This window comes from Acomys minous (assembly GCF_964271855.1).
Source record: "Acomys minous genome assembly, chromosome: 9".
In the NCBI taxonomy this organism is placed as follows: Eukaryota; Metazoa; Chordata; class Mammalia; order Rodentia; family Muridae; genus Acomys; species Acomys minous.
Genome location: NC_140490.1, coordinates 116,960,762 through 116,974,671, shown reverse-complemented (window position 1 = coordinate 116,974,671; position 13,910 = coordinate 116,960,762). Strand labels below are relative to the sequence as shown.

The 13,910-nt window shown below is 41.3% G+C and overlaps 1 protein-coding gene across 8 annotated transcripts in view; it reads left to right on the top strand.

Moving 5' to 3' along the window:
- The window catches only part of FRS2 (fibroblast growth factor receptor substrate 2), an 83,239-nt gene extending 74,862 nt beyond the window's left edge, over nucleotides 1–8,377 (top strand). For all 8 annotated transcript variants that reach the window (XM_084794142.1, XM_084794138.1, XM_084794139.1 and 5 more), the window contains 3 exons: nucleotides 117–275; nucleotides 668–831; nucleotides 2,789–8,377. In XM_084794142.1, coding sequence (XP_084650268.1) covers nucleotides 117–275; nucleotides 668–831; nucleotides 2,789–3,739 — 1,274 coding nt within the window. In that variant the 3' untranslated portion in view covers nucleotides 3,740–8,377. The remainder of the gene's footprint in view (nucleotides 1–116; nucleotides 276–667; nucleotides 832–2,788) is intronic.
- Nucleotides 8,378–13,910: the final 5,533 nt, after the last annotated feature.

Below are 13,910 nucleotides of genomic sequence, written 5' to 3'. Positions count from 1 at the left end.
ACCTGCTTCTGCCTCTTGAGTGCTGGGATTAAAGGCGTGTGCCACCATGCCCAGCCTGCTCCTATAGCTTTTTAACGACACGGTTGCCGTGTTTTTCTCTTGGTTTGTATTTATAGGGATCTTTGCTTTTAAGTGTGCCCGTGCAGAAGAATTATTTAACATGTTGCAAGAGATTATGCAAAATAATAGTATAAATGTAGTGGAAGAGCCCGTTGTAGAAAGGAGCAGTCACCAGACGGAACTGGAGGGCCCTCGAACACCTCGGACACCTACAAGTAAGGAACCATTTCTCCTTTCATTTTGCATGTCAGACATTTGTAAGATACGGGTAATGGAAATTCAGTCTAAAACAATTAGAAATGATCAACAGTAGCAAAGCCCGTATTAGCTTTAGCTACAAACATTTTAAAAATGAAAACATTCAACATGGGTTAAAAGTCAGCTAGCTCAGTGTCGGAAGGCTCACCTGTGTGCCGGGTGAGGTGGGGTGAGGCGCAGTTTATCACCAGCTGAAAGACTACTCAGCTGTAGAGGATGGGGAGGGCTGCTGCGGTCTTGACAGGGGTGTGTCACTAGCTCCCAGAGCACGGTAGACTCTCATTCATTTTTGTTCTCTGCCCTACCCCCACTTCCTGTCTGTCTTCTCAACACAACAAACCAATCTCAGCACCAGGGCTTGCTGCTCAGAGCTTACCCAACGGGTACCCCCGCTACCCCTCCTTCGGAGATGCTTCATCCCACCCATCCAGCCGGCACCCTTCTGTGGGAAGTGCTCGCTTACCTTCAGTTGGTGAAGAATCCACACACCCTTTGCTTGTGGCTGAGGAGCAAGTAAGTGTCTACCACTGTGTCAGTAAAACCGATCTCGTGTGGTTAAGGTGTGCCTGTGTTAGTGCTCGAAGCTTTCATTCAGTGTGGAGTCTAACTTCCACTGTAAATCACTTGTGTGTTAACACTGAAGAAGTGGCTGCATTTGCTAGCATGTGCTGAAATACGCACAAATGTCAGGGCAACGTAACTGTTTTCCTTTCTGAGTCAGGGTTTCCCTATGGAGCCCTGTTGTCCTGGAACTCACTCTCTAGACCCGGCTGCCTTAGACTCACAGAGACCCCCAGCCTCTGTCTCTTGAGTGCTACGAAGAAGAAACTTTCAAGTAGTTTGGCCATAGAGAGGTGCATCTGTTGATGAAGAAAGACAAACTCATAGTCGGTTCTGAATAGAATAGCCCTCAATGGCTCAAGATTTTATGCTGCTTTTGGTGTTTAGTTTTGGTTACCAGCAAACTCCTGGTGGAGAGTAGATTTTACTGCAGTGGCTATTTGAAGCTTTTTAGTGTTCCCTACTAGTGCAAATGTGCAACCAAGTATCTGTGTGAGCATTATATAGTGTCAGATAAGTGGATCTGTTGTAAGTTATACGATCACTTATCATCAAGAGATTTTTAGTGTTTTTAAAGTAAATTTCTCTGTGTTCTTTACATAGTAAACATATACCATATACTGTAAATACATTTATCTCAGTTTTGCACTGCATTTTGAATCTGAACATTTTTAGGTAGAATACTCCAGACATGTAGATTGTTTTTCTAAAATACTATTGGGCTTTTCTAAGTAGTGATGATATCTTACTAAGTGTAGCTATTTTGCATCTATAGATTTTTATAAAACCCTTATATAGGGGTTTCCATTTTGTCAGGTCAGATCATGAAAAAATAGTGGTAGAGTTGCCTTTTCCTTTTTAGTTCTTGTTATTTCTTACTGTGAATAATGTTTTAATATCTTAGAGCTGCCAAATGATAACTCTATTTTGTTCTGACTTTTTCCCCTCTTCCTCCTCCTCTTCTTCTTCTTCTCCTTCTCCTCTTTCTTCTTTCTTTTCTTTTTACAAGGGTCTTAGTATGTAGCCTGTGACAGCCTCAAACTTGGCTATCTTCTTGGCTCTGCCTCCAGAATGCAGAGTTATAAGTATGTGTCACCATGATCATCTGACTTCCTGGCAAATGCAATACTGTTTAAATATAATGTTGCATGTTATTTTAAAGTAGTTATTCTTTTTACAAAGAGATTTCTGCTTCTCACCCCCCACCCTTTTTATTAGGCTTAAAAAAAAAAAGAAGTAGGTGCAAAAGTTTTAAATAACAGTTTATTTAAAGAGGATGTGATAAAATTAATGTATGTAAGCTAGGAATGGTGGCACAAGCCAAGAATCCTAGCATTGGAAAGTAGAAGTAGGTGGGCCAACTTTGATGCTAGCCTGGGCTACATAGTAAGACTCTATTTCAATTTAAAAAGAGAGAGCGTGCGAGAGAGTCTGCAGAGATGGCTCAGAGGTTAGAAGGACTGGCTGCTCTTTCAAAAGCCCTTAGTTCAATTCCCAGCAACCACATGGTGGCTCACAACCATCTATAGTGAGATCTGGTGCCCTCTGCTGGTGTGCAAGCAGAACATCATATACATAATAAATGAATAGATCTTTAAAAAAAAAAAAACAGAATGATTTGACATGACCAGTATATTTAATTTTTTTTAAATGTGTATACGTGTTTTGCCTGTGTGTATGTCTGTACCATGTCTGTGCAGTGCTTGTAGGGGCTGGAAGAGGACACTGGAGTTACCGACAGTTGTGAGCTGCCATGTGGGTGCTAGGAATTGTGAATTCACGTCCCCTGGAGGGGCAGACAGTGCTCCCAAAGCACAAGCCATCCCTCCAGCTCCATGATTAGTCAGGCTGTGTTTGCTTTGTGCATTATACTTATTACACTTGACTGACTTGCTTTGCTTCTTTATAGGTTCATACTTATGTAAACACTACAGGTGTGCAAGAAGAGCGAAAAAACCATGCAAGTGTGCATGTTCCCACAGAGGCAAGAGTTTCTAATGCTGAAAGCAACACACCAAAAGAAGAACCAAGTAGCACTGATGACAGAGACCCTCGGGTTCTTCTTAAACCCGAAGGAGTCAAGTTTGTTTTAGGACCAACCCCTGTTCAGAAGCAGTTAATGGAAAAGGAGAAACTGGAGCAACTTGGACAAGACCAAGTTAGTGGGACTGGTGCGAATAGCACAGAATGGGACACTGGCTATGACAGTGATGAACGAAGAGATGTGCCCCCTGTTAACAAGCTGGTGTATGAAAATGTAAACGGGCTGTCTATCCCTAGTGCCTCGGGGGTCAGGAGAGGTCGTCTGACATCCACCAGCACCTCAGATACTCAGAATGTCAACAACTCGGCTCAGAGAAGAACTGCATTACTAAACTATGAAAACCTACCGTCTTTGCCTCCTGTTTGGGAAGCCCGCAAACTCAGTAGGGATGAAGATGACAGTTTTGGACCAAAGACTCCATCTCTGAATGGCTACCATAGTAATCTAGACCCAATGCATAACTATGTTAATACAGAGAATGTAACAGTGCCGGCAAGTGCCCACAAAATAGACTACTCACGGCGTCGGGATTGTACACCAACAGTCTTTAACTTTGATATCAGGCGCCCCAGTTTAGAACACAGGCAACTCAACTATATACAGGTGGATTTGGAAGGCGGCAGTGACTCTGATAACCCCCAGACTCCAAAGACGCCTACCACTCCCCTTCCACAGACCCCTACCAGGCGCACAGAGCTGTATGCTGTGATAGACATCGAAAGAACTGCTGCTATGTCCAATTTGCAGAAAGCACTGCCACGTGACGACGGTACATCTAGGAAAACTAGACATAATAGTACTGACCTGCCCATGTGAGCCTGGAAAGCATTACATTGTTTGCACCTTCATGAAGTTTTTAAAAATGAAGATGCAATCCTTCATTTTCATTTATACACTAACTCCTTTTATAGACTGACAAACTTTTTTCCTGAATATTTCATGTGCATCTTTAAAGGGAATTAATGTAGAGCAGGTACTCATTAAAGAACTCTAATTTCATTATACTCTACTCATTGTTGTACAGCAGCATTCCCATGTTCACAGTGCCTATTTAAAATGAGATCTGAAGTGAATGACATGCTGGTTGATTTATATTCAATATCCTGGACAATGCATTTCTTTCATGTCTAAGTTGTGGTTGGCATTTAAACCTTTTATAAAGTCTCTCGATATGTACATTGCTAACGTAACTCTAGGCTTTGAGAGTAACACTCGTAGATTCACTGTTCACAGTATATGGTCTCCAGCATGTAACGTGAGGATCTTAGTTTGTTAATTAAAGGCTTTTTGACTTGGGCCAAAACTTGTGTAAAAGAAACAAGAGAACCACACCTCCTTTTGTACCAGTCAGCTCCTCTGTCTTTCAGTGTTACTAGACAGAGTCCAGTATCATGAATATAGTTGTGTATTGGAAGGCAGGCAGGAGACTTCAGTTTTGTTTACTCATCTCATGGTGTCATTTGAAGGGCATGTCCAGATATTATCTTACTCAGAATTATGGTGGATTTAGGAATCAGTCTCAGGTCACTCTACCCAAAAACATTTTAAAATCCACACCATGATCTCTTGGCATTTCTTTGCAATAGATTTTTGACAGCACGTTGTTTCTGGAGACATTTATGCCTTTAAATTCCCGTTTAGCTTCAAGTTTTTTCCCCTTTGGTATTTGGGTGTCTTACTTTATGTAAAAGTGTCTTTTATTTGCCTGATGTAATTGTCTTCTCTGAGGCTCCCTGCCTTTGTCTGCTAACCTTGGTCTAGTCCTGGAAGCTTCTAGCCTCTGTACAATCTAATCTAGGCCTAGAATGTTCTCAGCTTCTGGGACTGACTGCTGAATAAATTCACCCTTCCTGGCTCTTTGAACTCTGGCTGGCTACTTCACCTCAGCTATTTTGACTCAAACTGCTCTCCGAGCTCACTGATTCAATCTGGCTTCTCTTAGCTTCCGAGTGAATTGCTCTGCTCAGCCTCATACTAACTGTGGCAATACATTCTAATCTCCTGGCTCCTCCTCATTCTCTGACTTGTTCTCTGTTCACCTGTGTCTAGCTCGTTCTCTCTCCAAGTTGTCTCTGTAAAACTCTCCCAGTAAAACCGCCTCCTCTCTCCCTCTGCGCTATTCTCTCTTAAGTAGCTTCTTTTCCCTCTGTTCTCAGGACAGTTGGGCATATCCTATTCTGTCAAATCTTTTCTTATTCGTCACTTTGTCAGCCTCAATTAGACATCACTTTGAAACATGGGTGCTTCCTTCTACAAACTGACTTTACCTTCATTGTTTTGGATTAAAGGCGTGCACTAAGAGCATGTCTGCATTCCAGCCAGATCACACAGACCTGGAAGGTCTTTGGATGTGATCAGAGCAGCCATGTTGCTGGATTAAAATTTCCTCCCTAAGTTTGTTTTATAATGTCTTTTTCAATTTTTCACAATACAATGCTTGAGTTTGTGTATCACTTTGGAATGGGATTGTGTGTTTATTGTTACTGAGTTTGCATGTTTGTCAAGTCATGGTCTTGAGGGTCCATTTGGAACTTATTTTCTCACAGGGTTGCCCTTGTCCAGTATTTATTTATCTGCTGTTTACTTTTCAAGCTGGTGACAAGAAGCATTGTCCCAATTTTAAATTTCATTTGTGTCCATAGGTGATCTGTTTAGTAGCTAAGAAAAGGAAGGTACTCTTAAGCATGTAAGTTTCCCACAGGTACTGTCCCCGTGTGGGCGTGTCCCCAGCACTTTAGCAGGGATGCTCCCAGTGACATGGCTGCAGGCCCACTCTGCTGTCCTCTCACTTGGAGCTGGGCTCCATCATTTTGGTGAGCTATTCATGTTGTTGCCAGCATAGCAGGTACAGAGAAGTCTTGAAGCAACGCGATTATGTCATAATTGAGGATCTGAAATGAACTAAAGTTTCTATAAACTACTAAGAGTCCAGATGTTGAACTGTTGGAAATTAAGAATGCTCCAGGTTCCCAGACCACTGTATAAGAAAAAGAAGAGTAGACGGGCAGGTAACACTATAAAATATCTTACATTTTCCCTAAACTTGAGGAAGTTTCATATTGTGATCTGGATGTGCCAGTTGTGACTAAGGGTGATTTAACGAGGGAAGGTTCCAGTCACAAAGCATTCAGTGTATTTGGGATCTCATCACTAGCAGAACAGCAAAGCAGAGTTGTAATGAAAATAGCTCATGACAGTGTCTTGTCTTTAGTGCCATTGGTTTATAGCATAGGCATTTGTCTGTCTCCTCCTCCCTCTGTGAACTTGGTGCTTACTGAAGTGCTCCCTGCTCTTTAGGAGAGCAGTGGCTCGATGTGCAGTTTCCCTGGATTATATGTTGTTCCGTTTATCCTTTCTTCTGAGGAGATTGCCAATTGTGCCAAATTTCAGTGGTGGTTTTTGTAAGCTGAGTTAAGAGCGTTGGTGACAACAGCACACGGTTTCCTCTGTACCGAGCAGTCAAGGCAGGCTCCAGTTCTCCTGGTGAGAGGTCTGATCTGCTGGTTCATTTTGGGGGCTGGCTGCTTTTTGTTCTTTTCTTTGTATCTTCACTTTTCCCTTCAGATTTGAATTAAATTTTATATTTTTTAGGTGATTCTAATATAATCACTACAGCTTATGCTTTAAATAGTATATGGTTTTAAAAATGAAAATGGGACCAATTTGTCTGCTAAGAATTTGGTTTTAGGGTTCTATATGACTATTAGGAAGAGATGGTGTTATTTTCTAGATGTCTTCTGGAAATCACTTTTGTTCCTATTTAATCAGCCATGTAGAATAAACACCACTGTCCTTTGCAGTGTCTCACAGTGGGCATTAAGCTCTGTCCTGGAAGGTTGGACCTATTACTATTGGTGAATTTTAGAGTGGGATATTTTATTGGCACATATTTGTGGCCATGTCTCAGATTTTCTGAGACAAACCTAATTTTAGATAATTGTTTTTGTTGATTAGACCATGTGACCATACTTCTGCGTTTTGGAAATAAAATCCTTGCCCTCTTGTTTTCCCTGAAATAAAATTCTTTTTGTCCATATGGACCATGACAATTTTTTTTCTAGACCCAAGGTTGGAAACTATTATAGGTATTGTTAGTATTTTTCTGAATGTTTTATTTCCCAGTTTCATCTTCCTTTGAAAAATGAAAATACTGTGCCTTCCCTTCCTCCAAGAAGATTGGGAAATAGTTGCTTTTATTTTACTGCTGCTGTGGAGTGATGAGACACGCACTTTACTCTTGAAGACTCAGCAAAGAGCTTTTCACTTCTCAGTATATCCACAACAGGCCACATTCGGGACTTAGGAAGCTTTGCCAAGCAATCTTTGTCATTACAGATGTTAATGTTGACCCCCCCCCCATTTCTAGTACAATGTTATAAGTAAAACTGGTGTTTGTTTATTCTCCCCACTGCACCCACCCCAAATCTGTGGCACAGCATATAAAAATGTACCTCAATAATGTTCTATTAAAAATGGGACAGGGGCCTTATGTTTTCATAATTTCCCAACAATGTGCCACCATGTATTTGCCTCAAGATAAGGGGTTAACAAATTAAAAAGTACTTCTCAGTTTACCCTCTGCTATTTTCTACCCTTAATACCCAAGTGTTTTGTGCAATGTGCAGTGTGTATGTATAAATATGTATATTCTTGAACTAGACATAACATCAGAGGCATCATTCAGAAGTAATGTGTTGGCGTCTCACTCATGTTTCTGATGTGAAGTATATGGTTCTATTTACTGTTTCCTTAGTGTTTGCCAAATTCGAGTCAAGGCATTGGTACGAAATTACAGAATGTATGGAAAACATTTTGGCTTGAAAAGTTAACAGATACTTTGTGACCTATCACAGTGTACTCTGCCCAGACTAGCATCCTGTCATCTTGCTGCCTGTTCCCCATCCCTGCTTCCTCATTCCTCAGGATGTAACACAATTCCTTTGTAGCATCCTATAGTTGAAATTCTCTGGCAATTGGACAATGACAGTGTGGAAACAGGCTGGTATTGATAGTACAGTAGTCACCAGGGTGCCACATTTGCATTAGTAAATGCAAAAATAGATGTTTTATAAAGGACAGACTTTGTGTTATTTCTATTTTCATTACATTGTATAATAATGTAAGATTATTGTATGTCCTAATTTGCATTATAAATGTTTTTCCTACATAAAGGCATAAATATAGCAACTTTGTATAAAGGTAGCTTATTAGATTTTAATTTTTCTTTTATAAAACAGTGGGACTACCATTGCCAAATTGTATATGAGATATGAATTTTGCCCCTATGGTTAATTTCCAAACATTCCACATTTCTCTAATGAAAGACACGATACTGTACTACGCATAAATTGTGTTTTAATGCTGTTTCATATCAGCATTTTAATCTTGGGTTGGCATTTTTAGTTTTGGCAAATCTTAACCACTGTTAACTAAAATAAAGCCTTGTATATGTGACAGCATCGTTTGCCCTTGCCCTCCATCCCTTCTTTCTCTTTGTTTTACTTCTCCCTGTCAGTGCCAACTTCATACATTTTGTAGCATGGCAATAAAATATAACTTTTACACTGAGGCCAAGTGTGGCTTTTTGGAGGAAGAGGGGATGGGAGGATCGCCCCCTAGTTGTCCCAGTATGGAACTCTTTTTTGCCATATAAGCCATGTTGTCGGGCATAAAAAGTTATATATGATATAAACATGCTTTAAGGACAAGTGCAAAAGTGCTTTAAAGCTTTGTTTTTAATATAACAAGTAACTCATTTTTAATCTTTGGAAACGTCAGAGTCCTTGAGTACGATCAAGCTTTTATTAACTGGAGTACTTAAAGAATAAGCTAATAATGAAATTGTGTTCAACAAGGGCTAAGCAACACTTTTTAAAAATTCTTATTTATTGTGGAGTATTAGTATACTTTACTATCCGAAAGTTATAATGTGTAAACTGCGGTTTGATTTTAGACTCTAGCGTCTCGCGATGCCTTACTGTTACCGTGCTGGCATAATTCCCATGATGACGTCCTTGAGTTGGTACTGGAAGCTGAGCTGACTACACACTGACCTGAAGCATTCATGAAAAACTGCTTTGTTGAATAAAATCTGATGACTTCTTATGGTCACTTTTCCCTTTTTTGCCAAAAGTAGATTGCAATAAAACCCAAATAAAAGTTTGGTTTGATACTTATTTAAAGTTTTACTGTATTTATATTCCATATATTTCTTGACCCCTTATGTTAGCAGCTTCATTTTTAAAAAAATATTTTATTTTTAATCATTATGAAACTGGGGAGTGGGGTTGGAGGTGTGACTGCAGTGCCCATGTAGGCCAGAAGAAGAGATCAATCCCCATAGACGGCTGGGTAGGGAACAAACTATGGTCCTCTGTAAGACCAGACGCGTCCTTAACTACTCCACATCTCCACATCTCCAGCCACATTTGTTTTCAAAGTGAACATACACTGTGTTAAAGATTATGTATTTATTTCTCTCTAGCTAACGTATGTGGTTATTTTTGAGAACCTAAACCTTATTATAACCGCTAGGATTGCCAAGCCTTCTATAGTACAGCAGAGATAGAAATCATTTGAACAACTCGGGGGGTGGACAAACGCACATGTGCTTGGGTGTGTACACAGGCCACACATTTGAGAACACTCAAGTTCCTTATGTGATACAAAGCACCTACGAAAACTAGGGTGTTGATGCTCAGAATTTGAAAGCTGCTTTGAATTATTTATCTTTCCTTTGAAGATCTTTTGGGGACAGTAACTTCTTATATAGCAGATGGGCATAACTTCGGCCCTGTGCTAGTCACTGAGACAGCAGTCTTTGTCCTCAAAAGAATCTATAGTTAGACCATCACCAATGATGGAAGGCAGTGTTCTTCCTCCCAAAGAACTAAGCCCTAAGACGTACACTGTATATTGCAAACAACTCATAACTTTAGAAAGACAGTATCCAAATTCCTTAGGAGAATTGAGGAAAGTGTTAGGTTTTTTAGCTTTTTTAGGAGTGTGTGTGTGTGTGTGTGTGTGTGTGTAAAAACAGACTTAGGTTCTGGAGGTTTACTTCCTTTTGAATACTTTACTCGGCTGTGTGGTTAAATCCTGTATGTATCCTAGAAAATGCACATTGGTTATAGGAGAAGCCTTTCTTGTGTACTGTAGGCTGTCAGGTCTCCCGTATATATTTCCTAACTCATATAAAGTACAACAGCTGTTCTCTTATAGAGGCTCCACATGTTTTTGAAAATGTTTCCCTTACATACTGGCAGAGTAGTCAGTACTGTCCCCACTAAGAACCACAGAATCCAGAAACTACTTATAAACACAGACAGATGGCAGAAGCAACTGTCATGTCGAAGATGCTTCAAAGACGGTTCAGGCTTTTTCATAGACATTAAAATCCTGACTTGTGAAATGCCTTACCAGCCACCAGGTGCTATCATAGATATCTAGCTTGCTTTGTTTAAAGACTTTTAAAATGTTGATTTCTCTCTCTGTGTGTCTGTGTGTATGCACATGTGTGTGCACATGTATGCGCAGATAGCCTTGGAAGCCTGAGAGTGTCAGATGCCCTGCATCTAGAGTTATAGGCAGTTGTGGGCTGCCAGGTACGGATGCTGGAAAGCACACTCCTGTCCTCTGCCAGGGGGCCAGGTACTTAACTGCTGAGCCACCTTTCCAGCCCCTTTGAGGTTACTTTATTTAAAGATGATCCTGGCTAATCTCTCGGGCTACCTGTTCCCATTGGCAAACTATTAGCTGGTGGCATGTGTATGGTGAATGGTAGGGTAATTTAGTACCAAACAATCTACTTAGGCCTTAATAGTGGAGTGGTCCCATGACCTATGCTCTGGTTATGTTATTTCAGCTAGCGTATCACTCCAGACTACCGGTGTTCAACCCAGGCGTTGTGGGGGTTGAACAGCCCTGTCACAGCGGTTGCCTAAGATCATCAGAAAACATTTACAACTCATAACAATAGCAAATTGCAGTTATGAAGTAGCAATGAAAATACTTTTATGGTTGGGGGCCACCACACATGAATAAGGGTCACAGCATTTAGGAAGGTTGAGAATTGCTGCTCTAAACCGTGACTCCATTCTTCAAGTCACCTCTACCAAATAACCTTATGCTACAGAGCTTTGCATGTCCTAAGTACACCAACTGTGGCGACAATGTTTTACAAACTATATTGGAGTTACAGGTAACCTAAATAAGGCTGGCACCCTCTAGGCAATTTAGTCTTATTTTGTGAGAAACATACTCTGATTATGTTCATTTCATAAAGCAGGAAGTTGAGGCACAGAGGTAAAGTAACTAGGGGCGGTGAATTAACCGAATTCAGTGAAAGGAATTCCAAACATATGGAAGATTTCGGGTGTCAAAGGGGGAGGGTCACAAAAAACAGGGTGTGGAAGAGCTAAAAGAAACAAACCGAGGAATAAAAGAAACGGAGTCAGCAAGGAGATGGATGGCTCATGGGAAACGGTGCCCACAGGCTCATTGCTTCTGAGGACTCTGTAACATACCTAACACAAACTGCTACACAATTTACAAAAAGCCAAGAGAAGAATGGTTTGGGGGTAAAATGATGCATTTCAGCTAGTGGGACTTTTTGGAACAGCTTTCAATCGATTGAGAGTGCCTCTGGACGCCCAGCACTATAAAACTAGTTATAAAAACAAGATGAAATTCTAATTCATTGTAGCTTGGTTCTAGAGATTGAGTGTTTAACTTCTCAGGTGTGGGCGGGGCAGGATGTGAAGGGAAGAGACCAAAGATGCACATGAAAGTCTCCAGAGTCTGCATTACGGGGTGGGGGGAGGGGAGAGGGGGGATTCCTGGCTGCCTCTCAGATCTGCAGCATGGCATCTGTTCCAGTCCAAATGTCTTTGTGTTCACCTACTCTTCTAAAGTCTGTCGAGAAGGAAGGGGACATTGGTAGCCCTTCACACACAAGTTTAAGTTTGCCGCCACCCACTGGACAGGATAGTAAATATAGTGTAGTGTATAATTTGTCCACAATAAAAGCAGCCTCTGAAAATGTGCAGGTACATTATCTTCTCCATGTGACTTGCTTCCAAATGCCACCTGCGATCTGTCCATTAAATACTCTTTTTTTCCCTTTTCTTCCTTCCTTCTTTTCTTTCTTTTTCTTTTGGTTTTTTGAGACAAGGTTTCTGTTTAGTCTTGGCTGTCCTGGACTCACTTTGTAGACCAGGCTGGCCTCGAACTCACAGAGATCAGAGATCCTCCTGCCAATGCCTCACTGAGTGCTAGGATTAAAGGCATACCCCACCACACCTGGCTTAAAATACTTTTTAGGAGGCAGAGGCAAGCAGATCTCTGTGAAGTAGAGGCCAGCCTGGTCTACAGAGCTAGTTTCAGGACAGTGAAGGCTACACAGAGAAACCCTATTCAAAAAACAAAACAACAACAACAACAAAACAAACAAACAAACAAAAAACAAAGCACACACATACACTTTTCCTAATAAAAACTTCTCTGCAACAGAAAACTGGTAAATTTTAAGTAACAATTTATTGGGCCTGAACACACCCTTTGTCATATTGGACCTTAGGATAGCCCAGGGTCACAGACTTATTTAAAATAATGGCTCTTGTAGGCTCTGTGGACCCATAGACAATTAAAACGTGTGATGGGAGCTGGGAGGATGGCTCAGATGTTAAGAGCACTTGCTGCTCTTGCAGAGACGCTGTGTTAAATTCCCAGCACCACAGTAGGGCTGGCATCACTGCTCCAGCTCCAGAGGATCTGGTGTCCTCTTTTGGTTCCTGCTAGCACCTACACACACACACACACACACACACACACACACACACGGGGTAGTAGGAGAGGGAAGAGGGGGAGATGGAGGGTGGGAGAGAGAGAGATCGATTAAAAAAATACAGGCTCAGTGACAACCTTCCGTGGGACCTATGTGATGGCAGGACAAAACTGTTTTCTCCAAATTGTCCTCTGATTTCCACATTTGTACACACACACACACACACACACACACACACACACACACATTTTAAAATGTGCACTGGTGTTTTGCCTGGGTGTATGTCCATGTGAGGGTGTGTCTGATCCCCTGGAACTACAGTTGGGTGTGAGCTATCAAGGGGACGCTGGGGGTTGAACCTGCGTCTTCTGAAAGAGCAGCCAGTGCTTTTAAAAACCAAGATCCCTCCAGCCCCATAATTATTATTTTTTAAGGGCTTAAAACTTTAAAAGCAGTTGATAACTAGATTTGACTCTCCATAGTCGCCAGCCCAATATAATTTAACTTACTATATCTGTGGGTAGAAATTCCTAAAAATTGAAAATGCAAGTGTCAAAAATACAGGTACTTGCTAAATGATCAAAATGGGCCGGGCAGTGGTGGCGCATGCCTTTAATCCCAGCACTTGGGAGGCAGAGGCAGGCGGATCGCTGTGAGTTCAAGGCCAGCCTGGTCTACAAAGTGACTCCAGGTCAGCCAAGGCTACACAGAGAGACCTTGTCTCGAAAAACCAAAAAAAAAAAAAAACAAAACAAAACCAGAAATGTTATTAGTGGGTAAATGAAAACCTAACATCTTTTTGAAGCATCCAAGCTTTGCTTTCTTTAGGTGCCCTGGGTGTCAAGTGTAGAGAACACTATTTTTAATAAGTTAAAGTAATTTGGGACTTGATCTTGATCTCCACTCAGACGTCATGTAATATTTAGTGTTTTTTCTTGAGGGAAAACAAAATAAAGAGGAACGCCTGAACTCGATGGCTAGGGCCAATGTGTAAGTCTCAGCTAAGACGCAAAAGCCCATGTCCCGGCCAGTTAAGGCCCAGGTACTGCGTTTTAAAATGAAACTAAAAGAACACCGGCCGTAGTGGCACCTGCCTTTAACACCTGCAGTGGCAGGTGGATCTGAGTGGCCAGCCTGGTCCGTGAGTTCCAAGCCAAGCAAGAGCCACGCAGTAAGACCCTGTGTAAAAAATCAAATCAAAGA